We start from the raw sequence: 16,963 nt of genomic DNA, 5'->3' as shown, positions 1-16,963 counted from the left end.
CCACTCAGACTACAAGAGCTGTGAAACGGATTCAGTAAAGGAGTAGTATATAACGATGTATGAAGAAAATATTAGCTCTTCAGAGTAAGCTAGGACCAATTTTTAATTTATGCAACTTCACTTTTCGTTTGTGAGCTTGTGTTCTGGAGATTTGAGGACAGGAAATATTAGAGTTTAGTATTTGGCTCCATAGACAGGCACTTAAATACACAAAAGACCACAAGGACAAGACAAAACTTTATCTACAAGTACAGTAAAAGGATGTTAAGAATTTGACTGAGACATGAAAATAAAAGCCTTAAGATGAACATTGTTTTTAATGTGACCTTTGAAATATAATAACCAGGGTTGAAAAAAAAAAACAACGAACATGGAGCAAAACAAGTTTACCTGCAGCATGTAATTGATCCGCAAGATCATACAACAATTTAAAATTTTCACCGCTCTTCAAGCCTCTCCCTTAAAAGTTAAGAACAAAAAAGATAAAGAACATAATTTGCTTTAAGATTTTTTTTTATTGCCTACATATTTTCTGTATGAGTATTTGTGTTTGCAAAGACACAAATATATGCCTGCATGGAGTATTTTTGGATCTGTTACTAAATAGTATTTAACTTTTGGAGATTTAGCTTTTGTCTTTGCAATTAATATTATTTCATGCATATAAACCAACACCACTGCCTAGTTTACTTCCTGCACACAGCACCATCAAGATCATTCTCTGAAATCGGGGAAATGGGATTTTTTTTTTTACCAATTTGTGCTCCCTCTGCTGGCTTTAGGTACAAAACTCTGTATTGGGATAGCTAAGGAATAATTTTTTAGCCACAGGCTTACAGTAAAAATTACAGCCCATCACTTCATACCTGAAGAGCAGAATACAAACAATGATTTTTGAAATTATTAAAGCCATTACTTACTAATTTTTGGACTGCCTGTAATGCTTAGCAATGATGACAGATTTGGATCTAAAACCACTTCATTTTGCTCTAATTTTACAGGGACTCACAAATATGACAATGCTCTTAAAAAGCCTACTAGCATATGTTAAACTCATGTTTTGCCTCTACACAAAACAAACATGTTAGGTGCATTCCCGCTGGCCCCTACGCCCTATTTCAGAATTACATCATAATATTTTTTTTAATGTATCACATTATAGGGTTCTGCTATAGATATTATTTAATCAAGATGTACCATTACTTCAACGCGACATTACAGTTTTAGTATTATCTACTTACCACCTGATACGACCACTTTTGCACTAGTAAGCTCTGGTCGATCGCTTTTTGTCAACTTCTGCTCAATCCATTCAGACAAACCAACTGGCGGTGGAGGGGTTACTGCATTGCCCAGAAGAAAAACATTCACAAGACAAAGGATAAAGCCTGTATTTTCAACCTCGTAAATTTCAGCTTAAACTTAATGCAAAAGCTCAGTTCTGTAACCAATTCTACCACAAGCTTTTAACTACTGTAAGTAATAGCTCTGTGGCTCTGACTTATAAGCCTCTGTCATTAGTTGTGTTTAAGTAACCTAAAGTACAAACTGCACTAAAATGAAGGTCTGTTGTGTAAGTAATACATTGATACCAACCCAGCACAGGAAGTGTGGTTCTTAAGACAGGCAAACAAGCCAATTAAGCAGTGCAATGACAATGCAATACTCTACTCAAGTACCAAGCAGCATTCGTTCCCTAACATCCAGATGTTAAGAAATACAGGATGGTTCAGGGGCAGGTACTAAGCCACAGAGAAAAAGCACGAGGACTGAGATGAACACACTCGTGCAGCAGGTTACTAATGATCGATCGCCTCTGCTGCATTTACAGCACAGTCATGAAAAGGCCCACAGCAAAAAGCAGTAGAGGTGATCAAACACTGGAGCAGGTTTCCCAGAGTGGTTTAGAAGTCTGCATCTGTGGAGACACGCCAAACCTGACTGGACATAGTCCTCAGCAACCTACTGCTCCAGGGGGGTTGGACTAAATCTCAAGAGGTACCATCCAACTTCAACTATTTTGTGATTCTGTAACTGGATTTCTCTTACTATCAAAGCTACACCGGCTTCATTGAAACAATAAATTAAACCAATTTAGTTAAAACCAATCTGAAACAACAAACGGGTGTTCTCAAATCAATTTAAACTGCTACTAATTTAGCTAGACACTGTAATAACCTATCTCAAATGAAATATGACCAATTATAAACCAAAACTGTGGATAGCCAGTGAGTTTTATTTTTGCTCAATCTTGCTTTGAACACCAATCTGGCCACTGAAGCAGCTGTAAGTTAAAAAAGGAAAAGTTTCAAGATTCTCGAGGATTAAGCAGCAAGTGAAAGAGGCACAGATTTCAGTACAAATAATCTCAGTTTCTGGTCAAAGAAGAAGTAGCAAGTGAGCAGATAAACCATATCTTCCCTTACTAGACACCACTAAAAAGTGCAAGTATCTGTATTAAAAGCATAAAGGTACACAGTTATAGCAATCAGTTTGTTTTGATACATACTTCTGCAAAACATCACCATGCAGTGAGCAAAACCAACTCTACTACATGGAACAACAAACAACCAAAACAAATACTCACGCTTTTCTAAACTGGCACTACCTCCACTTGTTGGTGCAGCCTCAAAAGAAGTTCCCCGTACAGTAAATACTTTAACTGCTTCATCACACTGCACGGTGCAAAGAATATTTCCTAAACAAACAAAAAGCCCACATTATACTTGTGAAGAAGATAATCAGACATACTATGCTTTTTAAAAAACAAATAAAGTTAGTGTCAGAAACACATTAGCAGTTCTACTAGAACAGACAACATTCAGAAAGTTACTTCCCAAAATTGCAGTTTTAGATGACTAAAAAATATGAAACCTTGGCACTTAATAAACATAGATTACAAATAGTGTAATTTAACTTTTTAGCTTCCTGTTTCCAAGTACGATAACAAATCTTCTATATTTGAAGGATACAAAGCATTCAAATAATCTCTTACAAATGAGCTTTTAAATTTCAGAAGCAGGGGGCCACAACCCAACGTTGAAAGTGTCATTTTTAAACATGAAGAGTGTGTATAATTCAAAGTAGATGTTTTATCCTGTTGTATGAATTCATCAGAACAGAAGACAACGAGGCCTGCCCCAAGTACCTGTGCGATTGTGTTTCTCTCAACAATATATACTACAAAGTATTTACTTCACACTGGAGGCTGCAGGGAACACTAAAAAAGAAAAAAGCTGCAACACCAGCTATTCATAAACAAAGTCATCTTGAAACTGAATTCCTGGGAAGCAGCTTAAAAGTGCAACACAAAACCACATTCTGGTAATGCAACTCAAAATGTAATACCACATTGGTACAATCTTGTACAGTAAAATTAAGAAACACAAGCTAATAAGCTCATACCTAAATTAAAACACAGCATCAGACAAGCATTAGAGAAAAAAGACTGAAAAAAGAATTGCAAATTAAGTCCATGAAATGTTGTAAATAATTAGTTCAATGTCTTCATAATTAGGAAAAATAACCCTGTGGTATCTTAAATCAGAATTAATGCTAGTCATATTAAATAAAGTTGGACAATTAATGTCTTACATTTTACAAAATCTGATCAGAAGTAAATTACCAAAGAAATGCTGTATGTATAAAGGACATTACCAAATACTATTAATTAAAGCAACAGACCTGGTTTCTAACTGACAGTACCAAAGCTGTTAGGATTACTTGCTTTCTCACACATGAAGCATCATGTCCATTACCAGGTTTCATTTTTATGAACCACAGCAATTCATATTATAAAGTGAGAATTCCTGTCATATTCCAAGGTTGTAGCAACAGGGTTATGTAGAAGAGTTATCAATGTTGGGTCCTTTATTGCACAAATACCACTTACCTTCTCTGATTACCCACCTGCATAGATAGTTCTTACAAAAGTGTCTGGTGACTGAATTTCAATAATGTCAGAAACAGGGGCAACATCAAGTTTGCCAGCCACTCTGGGAATAAGATTCTAGAAGTCAAAGATTAAAAGTTAGCAAAGTAAATGCTAAGTAAAATTCACATGGTCAATAAAAAAATGCCTGCTGTCCTGATTTTCACTTCATATAATGCTGTCTGTAAGTAAGAAGGCACATACAACTGTAAGATTTTTTTAGGGCTACTCATTTAGCTTTAGCAGCCAAATAAAATCCCATTATTGTAATAACATTAGACATTTTATGTGACTTACCATAAGTAAACCCTTAATTTAATATCTTAAATTAGGAGGCTTATTTGCTTCAATACTTTAAAAATAAATATAGATGCAATTTACTCTGAAAATTGACAATTATGGATTGCTGAGTTCTTCGCACTTCAAGGGGGAAAAAAAAAAAAGCATTTTTGTAAGCTAGTTACCAAAGACAATAGGAAAAAAACCCAAAAGTCACACTGACCCCCCAAAAGCCCCAAAAATTTTATTTTAAAAATTAATATTCAAATATTCTCTTGCTCTGAAATTGACACTGGGAAATTACTTAGCACCTTTACGAATGGGAAGGAGGATAAAAAGCAACATAAATCATTAAGAAATTAACGATAGCAAGAGCTTTGCTTACCCGCCACCCACCCCAATTTGGTACAACACAAAGGGCCCACTTCTGAAATCTTTACTCACATCAAGCAGTCAAAAATGGAAGCACAAGCTTTCAAGCAAAAGCTATTAACCTTTACTAAGATACTGCAGATCAAAAATAAAAGATAAAATTAAAAAACGCTAAGTCTTAAGGTATGTAAAGATTTCTCTTAACAAAATAACAAGTATACTGATTGATATCGATTGGAAGTGAAAGTAGTCAGATGGAAGGCTGATGTCATTATTCATCCTACATCGGCAAGATTTCTGAAGTATCCTTTTTCCTCTAATTTAACTGCACCGCAACATTGACCAGATTGTCAGTACTGAGGCTCCCTGTGTACTTAAAAACACACTGCTTAAAAAATAAGTTTTGAAAAACTGTATTTTCATTTAAAAACATCCTGGCTAGGCTGACTTGGATCTGTGTTATTCATATATATTTACAGACGCTTCAATGTACATGACCTACACCACAGAAGCAATTCCCCTTCTCCAAAGAAACATGCTTCCAATGTCTGCGCGCTTTCATTTCAACCCGCCTATCATACATTTTTCATCTCAATTTACTGTACTTCTCCTTACAATTTTCATAATGCTTTCAGATCACTTAATCTATTTTGTGTTATTGCACATTTTGCCTTGTGTACACAGAACTAGCTGGTTACCACTAAATCTTATATTTCTACCATACTGTTCCTTTGTCCAAGTCAGCCCATAATAAAACTCAGACATGAATCAGTGTTTCTAACTAATGACTTCTTAAGTGAACTACTGTAACATTTTTTGAAAATTTGAAACTGTCCACAGCTGACCTCTCTCAGGTCTTTGACTCATACTCTCAGACACGTGTCTCTTTTCTACAAGACATTTTATTTTTTTTATGCACTTTGATCTACTTACCTTCCCGAAGGCAGATGCTCCAGCACAAATGTGGGTGTAATTAAATTTTTTATGAGTTTCCAAAATCAAGGGAGTCAGCTCCTCTGAGGATAAAAATATATTGCTCAAAATTTACAACTATCTTATTCTCAATCACAAATATAAATACCATTATTTTTGTCAATAGGTAAGAACAACTCTCACCTGCTAGAAATCCCTTGTACACATCATGCTGAGCCACTAGAACTTTTGCAACACCCTGCACTTTGCTGAGTTCTTGTGCTACCTATGATTACAAATTAATTATTAGTTTGTATTATAACAGGCACCACAACCAAGTAACAAGAGAGAGTCCCTGCTGCAAAGAGCTCACAGCCTATAGATAGCTCAAACTGGAACACAAAAGTATGTGAATTTCGAAAGCAGAACAAACCTGATGGAACAAAATGTGTATGTTCTGACTCATAGCATAGTGCCTTATGGGATAATGAAAATTAATTCTGTGGATAAGAAAACTGCAAAGCAAATCAAACACAGGAAAGCTTGCCTCCTGTATGCAGGATTACACAACGATCTCATGATTTATTACAACAGCCGATAACAATCACACTTGAGGATTACTGCTCAGTATTCTGATAAAATCATCAAGAAACCAATCCTACTTTCTTTTTAAATCAGCTGATATCTACCACACAACATACAATGCAAATACAGAAGTACGGTGATGTTATGATCTTTGTTCAAATTTTAGGAGCCATCTTTTGCTTGCAGCTGACTCTCTGCCTACTGATGTGATGTATATTGTCAATTCTGTATTTATGCATTTTTTCTTTTAAATTTGCAGAACTGACGTTTCAATGATAAAAGGGTTGTTGCAGATCAGAGAGGACTGACAGCAGTGTCTGGAGACCACATGCATTGTCCCAGGACTAGCGCAGTTTTACTGAGTTTGCTGAGTATCAGTTTACCCTCAAAAATTAACAAAAGGAAATAAATAACAATTCCATAATAGCTGCTACAGAGTATCTGCTTGAGTAAATGGCTCTCTTGTCCTACCAATTCAGACTCTTACAAAGAAACTTTTAAAAAACTGCAAACCTTCATTTTTTGTGAAGTACTTTTTCCCACCATGACATATGTTGCCAAATAGACACCATATACTTAGTATTAAAAAAACAAACAAAAAAAAATTCCCGATCCATTCTTCTACTATGTGAGTGCCAAAGAATAAGGAAAGATCAAAGGCTCACATATCAGGCAAAATTAAATATTTTTTTTCCATTTTCTTGATCTAGATAAATATTTGCCTCTGGGTCTCCACCTCAGAACACCTGGGTCTCACTTTAGAATAGCCACTGAGGTTTCTCCACCTATTTGTGAATTAGCTGCCCTAAGTATGCCGCCTGCATAAGATACTACAGACTGCTTTCAGAATAACAACCCATGAACAAGAGCCTACTATGAGAAATATGAGGCATAATTATTTCTACATTTACTGTTCAAACAAGAGTACATCATGCTGGAATGAAAGTATCACTAATGTAGTAACTATATTGTCTCTAGACTTTGCACATAAAATTTAGACTAACAATACAACAGTTAACTTACAAGAAACTTTTTTAAGACGTGACCTATATGACAAAGTCAAGCAGCACCGATTTCAGAATTGTAGGTTGCAAACACTCTTACTACGCTACTAGTTGGCTAGTAAACCCAAGATGCTCAGAAGCCCTATTTGTCACTGTCCTGTTTCACTTCTTCTGGTTGCCATCTGAAAAAGTGCAAGTTTTTTTTCCGAAGTTCTTAGCACTGCTATGTTTGTCTTTGAAACTTTACAGGGAAATATTATTTTAGAAGTTAATTGGTCCCATAAAAATTTGCTCACTTAAGCTTGTAACAGGTGATACTGATATTCTCACTTGTGAAATGAAATCTATTTTCACTTCAGAAGAGAAGCAGTTCAAACGCAGGACGTTTCTGGCAGATTAGCGATTCCTGGCATAGTTCTCTTCGCTACAGATTATTTTTCAGGCGGACCAAGATGCTACCAAGTGTTTCACCGCATTCATTATTTCATTCATATGAAAATAGCGTTTCCTACCTTGTCGCAGCTGGTACCAGCTACTAAACAAGAAACTTCACCTCCAAGGCTTTTTGCCGCTGTGACAGTATTTAGTGTAATGGGTGTAAGAGTCTCATTGTTGTGTTCTGCTATGACTAATGTACTCTGAAACCTCTGGAGCAGCAATCCCTTTAAAGAAAGAAATAAGAAAGAAGGAGAGGGGAGTTTGATACTTATCATTTAAGCAAAAACCTGTTCCTAAGAGCAGAAAGTTATCAATTATACAAACTGTAAAACACTGCTGTCAAACAAAACAGGCTAAATCTAGATGATTTTTATTAAGTAGGTGTTAAGAAAAGGTATAAACTTGCTTGACTTCAGCATATCTCTAACATGCTGTGTTTAACCTGAAACTTCCACAGGAAAATATTGAACAATATTAAGAAAAATATTTTAATACATTACATTCAGGCTCAGTTGATCAATGTAATTAAGTACCTTAAAGATTAAACCAGCAAGACTAAGACACAAGAAAAATTGAGGGTAGCAAATAAATACTTACTTGTTTTTTTTGTGGTCATTGGGTTTTTTTGTTTTTTACTATAGGTTTTAGCCAAAATCTACCTACAGAACACACTTTTTTCATTAGTTACGTATAAAGGCAAAATTGTACGCAGTGGCAGGATGACACTTAAGTAGCAAAAAGGCTCAGAGTCTAAAAACACTAACAGAACTGTTGATAACAACAGGTTCATTTTTTTCTATTTTCCCCTTAAAACATTTGACACTTGATCAGTTTGTCTACCACCACAATTCAGTGTTCCTTAAATAAATAATTCTGACCAATAAAGAATCCACACACAGTCTTTAAAGCAAAAATGAAATGTGGGGTGGGGGTGAAGAGAAAAACGACAAAGAACTGCCACAAAACCAAACCAAAATATTCTGAGCTCTAAGACTTTCTTCTCTAATTTTCAGGTGAACCTGGAAAAAGCATTATTCCTCCAAGATTCCTTACTAGGGTAAGGAAAACGTTTGGGGTGGGAATGGGAGTATCATCCTTCAAGTCTTTGTTCATCCTACACAAAGCCTACACCAAGCTATCAAGATCAAGTTATGATCAATGTAACATGGAACACATGGAAAACAAAATACATTCATTAATATGACCAAGGCACAAATACTAACACAACACTTAAGACTGCACAGCCAGATACTACCTTTTTTAGACATGTATTCTGACCCCGTATCCCCTCATGCCAATAGGTACTTACCCACCACTTAAACTAGTAAAAAGAGCTTCAGAAAATCTCAAGAGTCCAAATAGAATTTGGACATGGACTTCAGTCACACAAAGCCTACCAACATGCTAAAAACTTCACACAGAGAAAGCAAATCCTGAGCATGTCCCTGAAGCTAATCACAGTGTAAAAATAAAAATACGATGATAACTTTTTGCAGAATCAGTATTGTAATTTGTCATTTTGATTAAAACAGTAAGGATTCTTGTAAAAGTGCTCTGCACTTCATCTTTTACGCTTTGTTATTTGTTATGATGAAAGATTCTAGGATCATTTGAAGCCAATTGCCAGTAACAATTTTTTGTTAATAATTATTGTAAATATTAATTATATATAATAATAATTAATAAAATATTTATTTTCAATACAGATCAGACACCATATTTTTTATTATCTTTCATACATCATTTGCAATAAAAGTTACAAGATTTCAGTCACCGTTTGAAAAATAAATCCATGTTTTTGTGGCAAAAAGCCCACTTTTCCTAGGATTTCTAGTCATGTCACAGGGTAAAGTGGACCACGCTCCTGAAAGATTCTGAAGTTTTTGAATTTCCGCAGGGAGCCGCATGCATTTTAAACACACTTAATTCTGACCATATTACGATCTTTTCCCTAAATTAAGTACTGCACCACCGTGGGAGCTCTACATCATTCTGTCAAACGATTCTAGAATAAACTGAGAAATATTTTTTTTTAGGCAAAAAAGAGTAAGAGCAACGGATGTTGCCTGAGCAGACTGGATATTACTATATCCACTATAGTAATATATATATATATTACTATATCCACTATAGTAATATATATATATATATATATATAAGATATAGCACTATAACTAGGTATTATTTCTAAACTGACAATCCCACATTTTGTATTTGTGGGAACCACACACCAGAGGGTCACTTTATACCTACATGCATCACATTTCTGAACAAAAAGACAAGACCAGATTTAAAATAAAAGTCACATTCTAGATCTTGTGTAAAAATACTGGATGACAAATAAGATTCCTATGTGAGTCTGAATTTTTTAATATACCAACACATGTAAAAATTTTTTTAAGTAAACAAAACCAAAACAAACTGACTTTTGTTTGTTGTAATAGGGATTCTGCAGTAAAAGCAGAGGGTAATTCATCCAGTCACATGTGAAAACTGAGAATCTGCAGTAAGCCAATGAAAAGGACAGGTAGTTATTTTGATGCACTAACTTGTCCAGCTGCGCATGGGCGAGAAGAGCTCATTATTTCACTGACCTAATTTCTCCACCTGTACTCGGGCAGGATGCCTACTCTGAAGCCTAGATAAAATAGGGAGGTTGAATATAATGTAACCAGCTAACAGCAAGGATAAAAAGCACAAGAGATAAGACACACAGAACAACCAATTTATTGAAAAGAACAATTCAAGAGGAAACAGCTCTCAGCACTTGTGCCACAGAAGGTTCCTGGAAAGCTCTGGAAAAATCAAGCTATCCAAAGAAGTCAATTACAGTTAAACATCCTACAAACCTGGGCAATCGAGTGGCTTCTCTAAGCATGCCAGTAAATTACAAACACATCTGCCAGCAACCAGTAGAACTGGACATTTATTTCACCAAAGTTTAGACATAAATTGAAGCTATGCACCCATGTTCCCCTTACAGCAGAAACCTCTTCATTTCCTCTCTGATGACAACAGTAATTCAATTTATACTAAAATAAATATTTATGAAGGAAAACCATTTGAAATTTCTAACTCACCACCACCACCTCAGCATTCACTGTAGAGCAAACCTAGACTCTGACTTCCAGATGCCTGAAAGGTGGTAAGATTAGCCTAGATGTGCTGTATACATCAAGCCACTTGCAAAGCACCAAAGGATTCACTGAATCCATCATCTCGAGTTTCCCCAAAGCGCCTCTTTGCTCCCTACCTGAGAAACCCAGCAACGTTTTACAAGCAGAATGTGAAGTTTAAGCGTAATACCAGAATTTCTAGACTTCAGACAAAATAACCAAGACTACCCACTGCTACCGTTTTGGCAAAACATTAGAAATCGGGACATGCCCAGTATATGTGCACAAATAAACCTACATGAGGACAACACCCCATCTACGCAAAGTACTCGCTCAATTTGCACAGGTGACCTGCTCTTCACAGCAACACCAATGCAAACTGTACATACATTGGGTCTTCCAGCACATACACAGGTCACCTGAACAGCACACAAGCAGGCCCAGCGCTTCTTAAAATACGGATTTGCTGCTTATATGCTACAAAACATACAGCTGGAAAAAAACACAGACAAAACCACTGTGAATCTTTGCTTGCTGCTTGGTGAGCTGGTGAGCAGGCAGGGATCAGTGGCCTTTACAGCCAATACTAAACCAGGCCTGCGGCCTGCTCCAAGGACACTTGTTGTAATGCAGGAATTACGAAATCAGCTCTGCAGGTAACACACACGGCAGACACAGGAACAAAAGATGGGACAGCCCAGAAGTCTTTCCAGCAGGTGTGTTCTGTATGGCCCCACACTCCATATATGCATGAATATTAAATAGGCTGCTAGAAACTTCACCCAGGAAACTCGTCTCCCAACCTCTGCAGAGAAACTGAAACCGAAATAGAAAATTACAACACAAAAGCACCTAACTGGACCCATGAAGTCATCTCAAGAGCTGATTTTCTTCATTGCAGAAGCAAACTGGCCAGAAATTAAAATTTTTAAACTGCTTAACAGGAATTATGTATCTCACAGAGACCCTCTCATAGAACCTCGGTACAGGTCTGGCTACAGAAGAGGTCTGAGAATCTATTTAACTCCAGGAAATGCTAACTAGAAAAACAACACTGGAGTCCCCTGAACTGAAAAGGGAGATGTAACTGTGGTGAAGAACAGCAGAATAAATGAAGACTTTTTAAAAGGGTTTATTTAGGAATCACAATAAAGACTTAAAATTACACGGGAATTGAAGCAGCAACAGAAAGATGTAATGCAGAATGAACTCTTCCAAATATGTCCCATGCAAACCATTAATAAAAAATCAAAGCAACGGAGCTTTCTGAAATACAGACAACACACTATTGGAAGTGAACTCACTAGATGGCTTATTCCATTTCCATCCTCTGCACCGACCGTTTGTATATTTGCAGTCTTGTATTCCTCCTCAGTCCTCCCATCTTTAAGTTATGCAACACCAATCTTCCCTGTCTCTCACATCCTGTTCTTCTCTAAACTATTCAATCTTTAACTGCACAAGCGTTAGCTGTGCTGGACCCTGCTTTGTGTCTCTGGCAGACAACATTGTTACCTACACAGCGAAGACATGCACAATGTTTTATTTGCTTTATTTTATGAACTTATGAGTTTAGATGCAGATGGCTGAAAAACAAGGAGCTGACCTCATGTTTCCAGGATGTGGAACTGAACTGTGCAGTGATCACGAGAGCAAAGTATTATTTACATAGCAGTACTGTATGTCCTATGAGGTCCAGAGATCATGAAGACCTTTGCTCTGCAACGCCTACAGCCTAACAGTAACTGAAAGGCATCCATAATCACAACAGTTAAAATTTCTAGATTAACTAGATCATGTATGCTCTGGTCTGCCTTAGCTTTTCTTGGAAGCCATTCTTAGTACCTGAAACAGATTAGTATATCCATAATTCCCATTTTAGGGCTGTAATACCTGTATGAGCCTTGCTTGGAGAGCCCAAAAAGAAACTTGTGAGATTTAAAGCTGGTTTAGAAGGGCTCTTTTCACCCAGTTCTAGTGGACTAAGTGTCTCCTAGTGCATGCTACAAGATCAAACAGGTATTCAAGGGCATTTCATGAATCATCTACCCAAACTAACCTTGAGTTCACCTAGTCGTTAAATTTGGTAACATGGCCAGCATGACATGCCAAGCAGCAAACGGCCTCCAAAAGCCCAGCACTCCCCAGCGCTGAGCAATATGAAGGTCAATATGGAAAAGCAACAAGTGTTCACGTCAGCGTCGTCCGCAGACCGCGGTAGTTACAGCGACCGCACTTCTACGCAGCTGCGCTCGGGTGACTGGGAAACACGCCGGGCCCTCTCAAAGCCGCAGAAAGCCGCGCCCGGAGCCGCCAGCGCCTTCCTGACGGTGCGCGGAGCTGGCGGTAACGAGGGCCCCGCGCCGCTGCGAGGGCGACACCTGCCCGGCGCGGGGGGCGGAGACGACCGGCCTGCCCGGCGGCTCCCCCGGCCTCCGCCACAGGACAGCCCCCCGCCGCTCCGCTGCCGCGGCTTGCTCGCACCCACGCGCGAACTTTGCTTCTGAACAGGCGCGGTGCGGGGCCGCGCAGAGGGCGGCGGGTGAGCTCCGTCCCGCACGCCCCGTCGGCCAGGCTCGCCTCGGCCCCGCCCCGCACCACCCCGCCCCGGCGGGCGGCCGCCCGGGCGGCGGGAGGGGGGGCGGCCGCGGGCGGCGGCCAGCCCCTCAGCGGGCCGCAGCCCCTCGGCCCGCGCGCTTCCCGCCCAGCCTGCCGCCTCCCCCCGCCCGCACTCACCGCCCGCCGCAGGCGCTGCGCCGCGACCGCCCGCAACATGGCTCCGCCGCCCCGGCCCGCGCCGCTCTCGCGAGAGCCGCGCCCCAGCCCGCCGCCTCATTGGCCGGAGCGGCGGGCCAATGGGCAGCGGCGGGGCTGCCCCGCGCGCCAGCCGCTGGCAGGCAGCGGCGGAGCGGCGGGGGGCCGCAGAGGGCCGCGGGCAGGCCCGCACCGCGCGGGCGGCGGCAGGAGGCGGGGCGGGGCCGGGGCGCGGCCGCCAGGGGAGGCGGGCGGCACGTGCGCCTTCCCGCCCGGCCCCGGCGCGGCTCCCGCGGGCCGATGGCGGCGGGGAGCGGCGGCCGCCCACGCTCCGGGCCCGACCCCGTCCCGTTGCAGCGGAACGCGCCTTGCGAAGGAGGAGAGGGGGAAGGCCCCCATCGGCGGCTGCGGACGGAGCGCACGGAGAGACCGGGAACCGCCGCGCTTCCCCAGCGCCGCAGCCCTCCCGCGGTCCCGGCAGCTTCAAAGCCCAGCGGGGTGACAGCAGCGGGCACGCTTACAGCTGCCTCACCCGCGCCCCGTGCGCGGCCCCTCAGCGTCTTTGGGGAACAGCTCCCTTGCTCCGAATATTTATTACTTATTTTTCCGATTTCTCAGAATCAAGGCAAGACATTTTGTTCCTGCCCCTTCCACGGCACCAGGGTGCCCCAGGGGCCAGGCTGGAGCTTGCTGGTTTTTCCCATACCTCCAGGGTTTTTTTCCAGGTGGCAAGGACAGGGTTTTGAAAATCCGCGCAGCAGAATGCTTCAGGCCAAATTCACTGCTGAGGTACGTGCTGCGGGTCTCTGAAAACCTGGCATCCTGCAGGAGAGGGCACCACGCTGGAGTAGCCAGTGCGCCAGCCCAGGAGCCCCGAGTGCACAGGGATCGGGGATGCTCCCGACTGACTTCCTATCCCCAAAACCACCAGACAGCGAGCCACGAGTGCAGTTTCTTACATCCTGAAGTGGTTTAGAGAAAGAAAACACAAGAACAAATCCCTGAACGATTATGGCCACTGGACTGCTCTTCCAAGAATAAGCAGTGATCTGCAGCGTATCACTGATTTGTTCTGCATTTCTGGGGCATCCCACAGAAATAGCAAAAGGCAAACTGTTCAAAAAGGCTTTTCAGCTTTGCCACAGCCTTGGCACAGGATCACATCTAAAATGTATTCTGCCGCATGATTTTTGCATCGGATGCCAAAAAGTACTACTGCTTTACAGCAACAGCTAACCAGGGCCAGCAACACAAGCCTCTGAATGGACAATTTACTTTGTGTCAAATCTCAAATGCCTCTATAATAGAGGAAAAGCAGCTGTTGCACACATTCCAGCTTCCTGGCCCCAGAGCACTACCTAAACTGCCCAAGCCCTAAGGGAGGGCTGCAGAGGGAAGAGCTGAAGGAGGTAGCAAAACCCCTTCCGGGCCTGTGCTTGATTATGCAGATTAAAGTAGCTCCAGCACTGCTCTAACTTCTGCCCTGGCTCCACCAGTCCCCCCAAAAATGAAGAAAACTGAACGGATACTTGGGGCTGCCTGTGCTTGTCCTGGCTTGAGCAAATGCCTGGTTGGAGGGGAAGTTTTATTGAATACCAGGGGAAGAACGATTTTGCTGAAGTCACTGGACCCCAGGACAGGTCTGAGAAAACTGTGAATAACTGAAGCAGCTCTTTACCACCAGTTTGAGTAACGGTTATGGTGCAGCATGACTCTTTTAGATATGGGAGTTTTATACAATATAGAAATCCTTACCTGCATCCTAGGTAATCCAACAAAAATAACAACAAAGTAAGGATACAAAATAACATCCTAGGCATCATTAATTTGGCCATTATGTATTCTTAATTAAGGTGTTTTACTCATCAGAAGCATGGCACACAATTTCATCATCCCATTTTAAGCTCCAAAACTGAACTTCCAACACACACATCTCATGGGGATGAAATATTTAACAAAAAGAAAGAACATACATACACCTAAAAATCCAAAAGCACAAAACCCCAAACCCACCCTTGTCATTTCAGTTTGATTTTTAATACCTCAGACCAAAACAAAAGTGAGTTACTATCAAAGTTGACCTAATGGCATCATAGCCTAGAATAAATACATCCTTTCACTATGCATCTGGCTTAATAGCATACATCGTATTTTTATGAGCAGAGTGATACTGCCATTCTTCAGGTCAGATTTCATGATGTAGTGTCACCAATCCAGAGATGTGACATGCTTTTTATTGTTTTCTGTTTATAAGTTTTATTCAAAACCTCAGCAACACTTCAGATGCACGTAATTCTTATTGAAACTGGCTTGACGCAGATTACACCCTGAAGCACAAAGGAAGTCTTTATCACTTATGGCCAGTGTTTTAGGAGCTTATAACTGTAATCAGGTAGGGATTATATCAGCATGATCCATATTAGCTGAACCATAGCAAAAAGCTTTTTTCTATTTGACCTTCCCACCTAGGGCATGACAATTAATAAAAGTGGTAAAACATGCAACAAACAGGTGCTGCTGAAGGTGGAGTCACTGTCCACTGCAAGCAGAGGATAGTACTTTGAAAGAAAAAATCATTAATTAGTGGAAGTAGATCCTTGTACAGTGCATTGTTATCCAGGATTATTTCATTAGGATCTGCTGACCCAATTTCTGCATTGGAAAGGGAATTACATTTTTTCACAGTTGGGAAGGGGAAGACAAAAAAAAAAATAGAAATCAATAACACAGATTAATCAAACTTTTTAAAATATGGTTGCAGACAAGAGCAGGTACCTGTATTGGTATCTCTACAAAAGCCAGATGAAATGAGGACCAATCACAAATATGTAATCATGTCTCCACTAGAATCGGATTTTGGTTCCTTTAGAATACATAATTCCTAATTAAAACATATGGAATCCAGCTAATACAGTCTCATGACTGAGGGATTTAGTGAAGGGCAGGAATTATTTTTTATTACTGCTACGATGGTCCCCTCTGTCACAGGTCATCCCTAGCTTACTCCTCTGCAATCACTCTGGAGATAGCTGACTCGGATAAATTCAAAGAGCTGCATTTGGGAAGCTTCCCCAACACACGAAAGGATTCACCTCCTAATCTGTCAAAATCCAATAACATTAAAGCAACTGCAACCTGCTTACAGCTCAGCGGGGCTCTCTGAGCTGATGGGCCGGACCCACCGCCCAACACCAGACAGGCAGCAGCGAGGAGGGCACCAAACAAAATCCCACCTCAGAAGTGGCAGCAGGAAAGATCTCTACTGCTGAGATACTTTTTGCCCAAGCACTGCCAGCTCACATGACCCAAGTGGTTCAGCCCCCCCAGGACATTACCCTTCCCCACAGCCACAAGTAGAGGACCCTCTGCACAACGGGGGATGCATCTCCCTAGGGCCCCTGCTCTCTGCTTCTCATCCTCACTGGCACAAAAATACATCTCAACACCGTCCTGACCTTTGAGATCCTTTATAACAAAACACTACCACAGGTGTGCTCAATACTTTGCCCCGATCACCTTACAGCCACTCACCTGTGTGTCTCAGATTGGCAGCTAGTCTCTCAGGAGGCCTC

General features: G+C 40.9%; 1 protein-coding gene across 2 annotated transcripts in view; it reads right to left on the bottom strand.

The window, feature by feature from the left end:
• The window catches only part of ETFA (electron transfer flavoprotein subunit alpha), a 31,016-nt gene extending 17,486 nt beyond the window's left edge, over positions 1-13,530 (bottom strand). Inside the window, exons 1-8 of one of the 2 annotated variants that reach the window (XM_055805794.1) lie at positions 13,374-13,530; positions 7,596-7,745; positions 5,699-5,780; positions 5,516-5,598; positions 3,910-4,009; positions 2,588-2,698; positions 1,242-1,343; positions 391-459 (exon numbers count right to left, since the gene is read on the bottom strand). In XM_055805794.1, coding sequence (XP_055661769.1) covers positions 391-459; positions 1,242-1,343; positions 2,588-2,698; positions 3,910-4,009; positions 5,516-5,598; positions 5,699-5,780; positions 7,596-7,745; positions 13,374-13,412 — 736 coding nt within the window. In that variant the 5' untranslated portion in view covers positions 13,413-13,530. The remainder of the gene's footprint in view (positions 1-390; positions 460-1,241; positions 1,344-2,587; positions 2,699-3,909; positions 4,010-5,515; positions 5,599-5,698; positions 5,781-7,595; positions 7,746-13,373) is intronic. The other variant, XM_055805789.1, reaches the window with a different exon arrangement.
• Between the last annotated feature and the right edge of the window lie 3,433 nt (positions 13,531-16,963).

Source organism: Falco peregrinus, chromosome 1, assembly GCF_023634155.1.
Source record: "Falco peregrinus isolate bFalPer1 chromosome 1, bFalPer1.pri, whole genome shotgun sequence".
In the NCBI taxonomy this organism is placed as follows: domain Eukaryota; kingdom Metazoa; phylum Chordata; class Aves; order Falconiformes; family Falconidae; genus Falco; species Falco peregrinus.
Note: the sequence above shows the minus strand (reverse complement) of the source record. Positions and strands in the feature narration are given on the sequence as shown.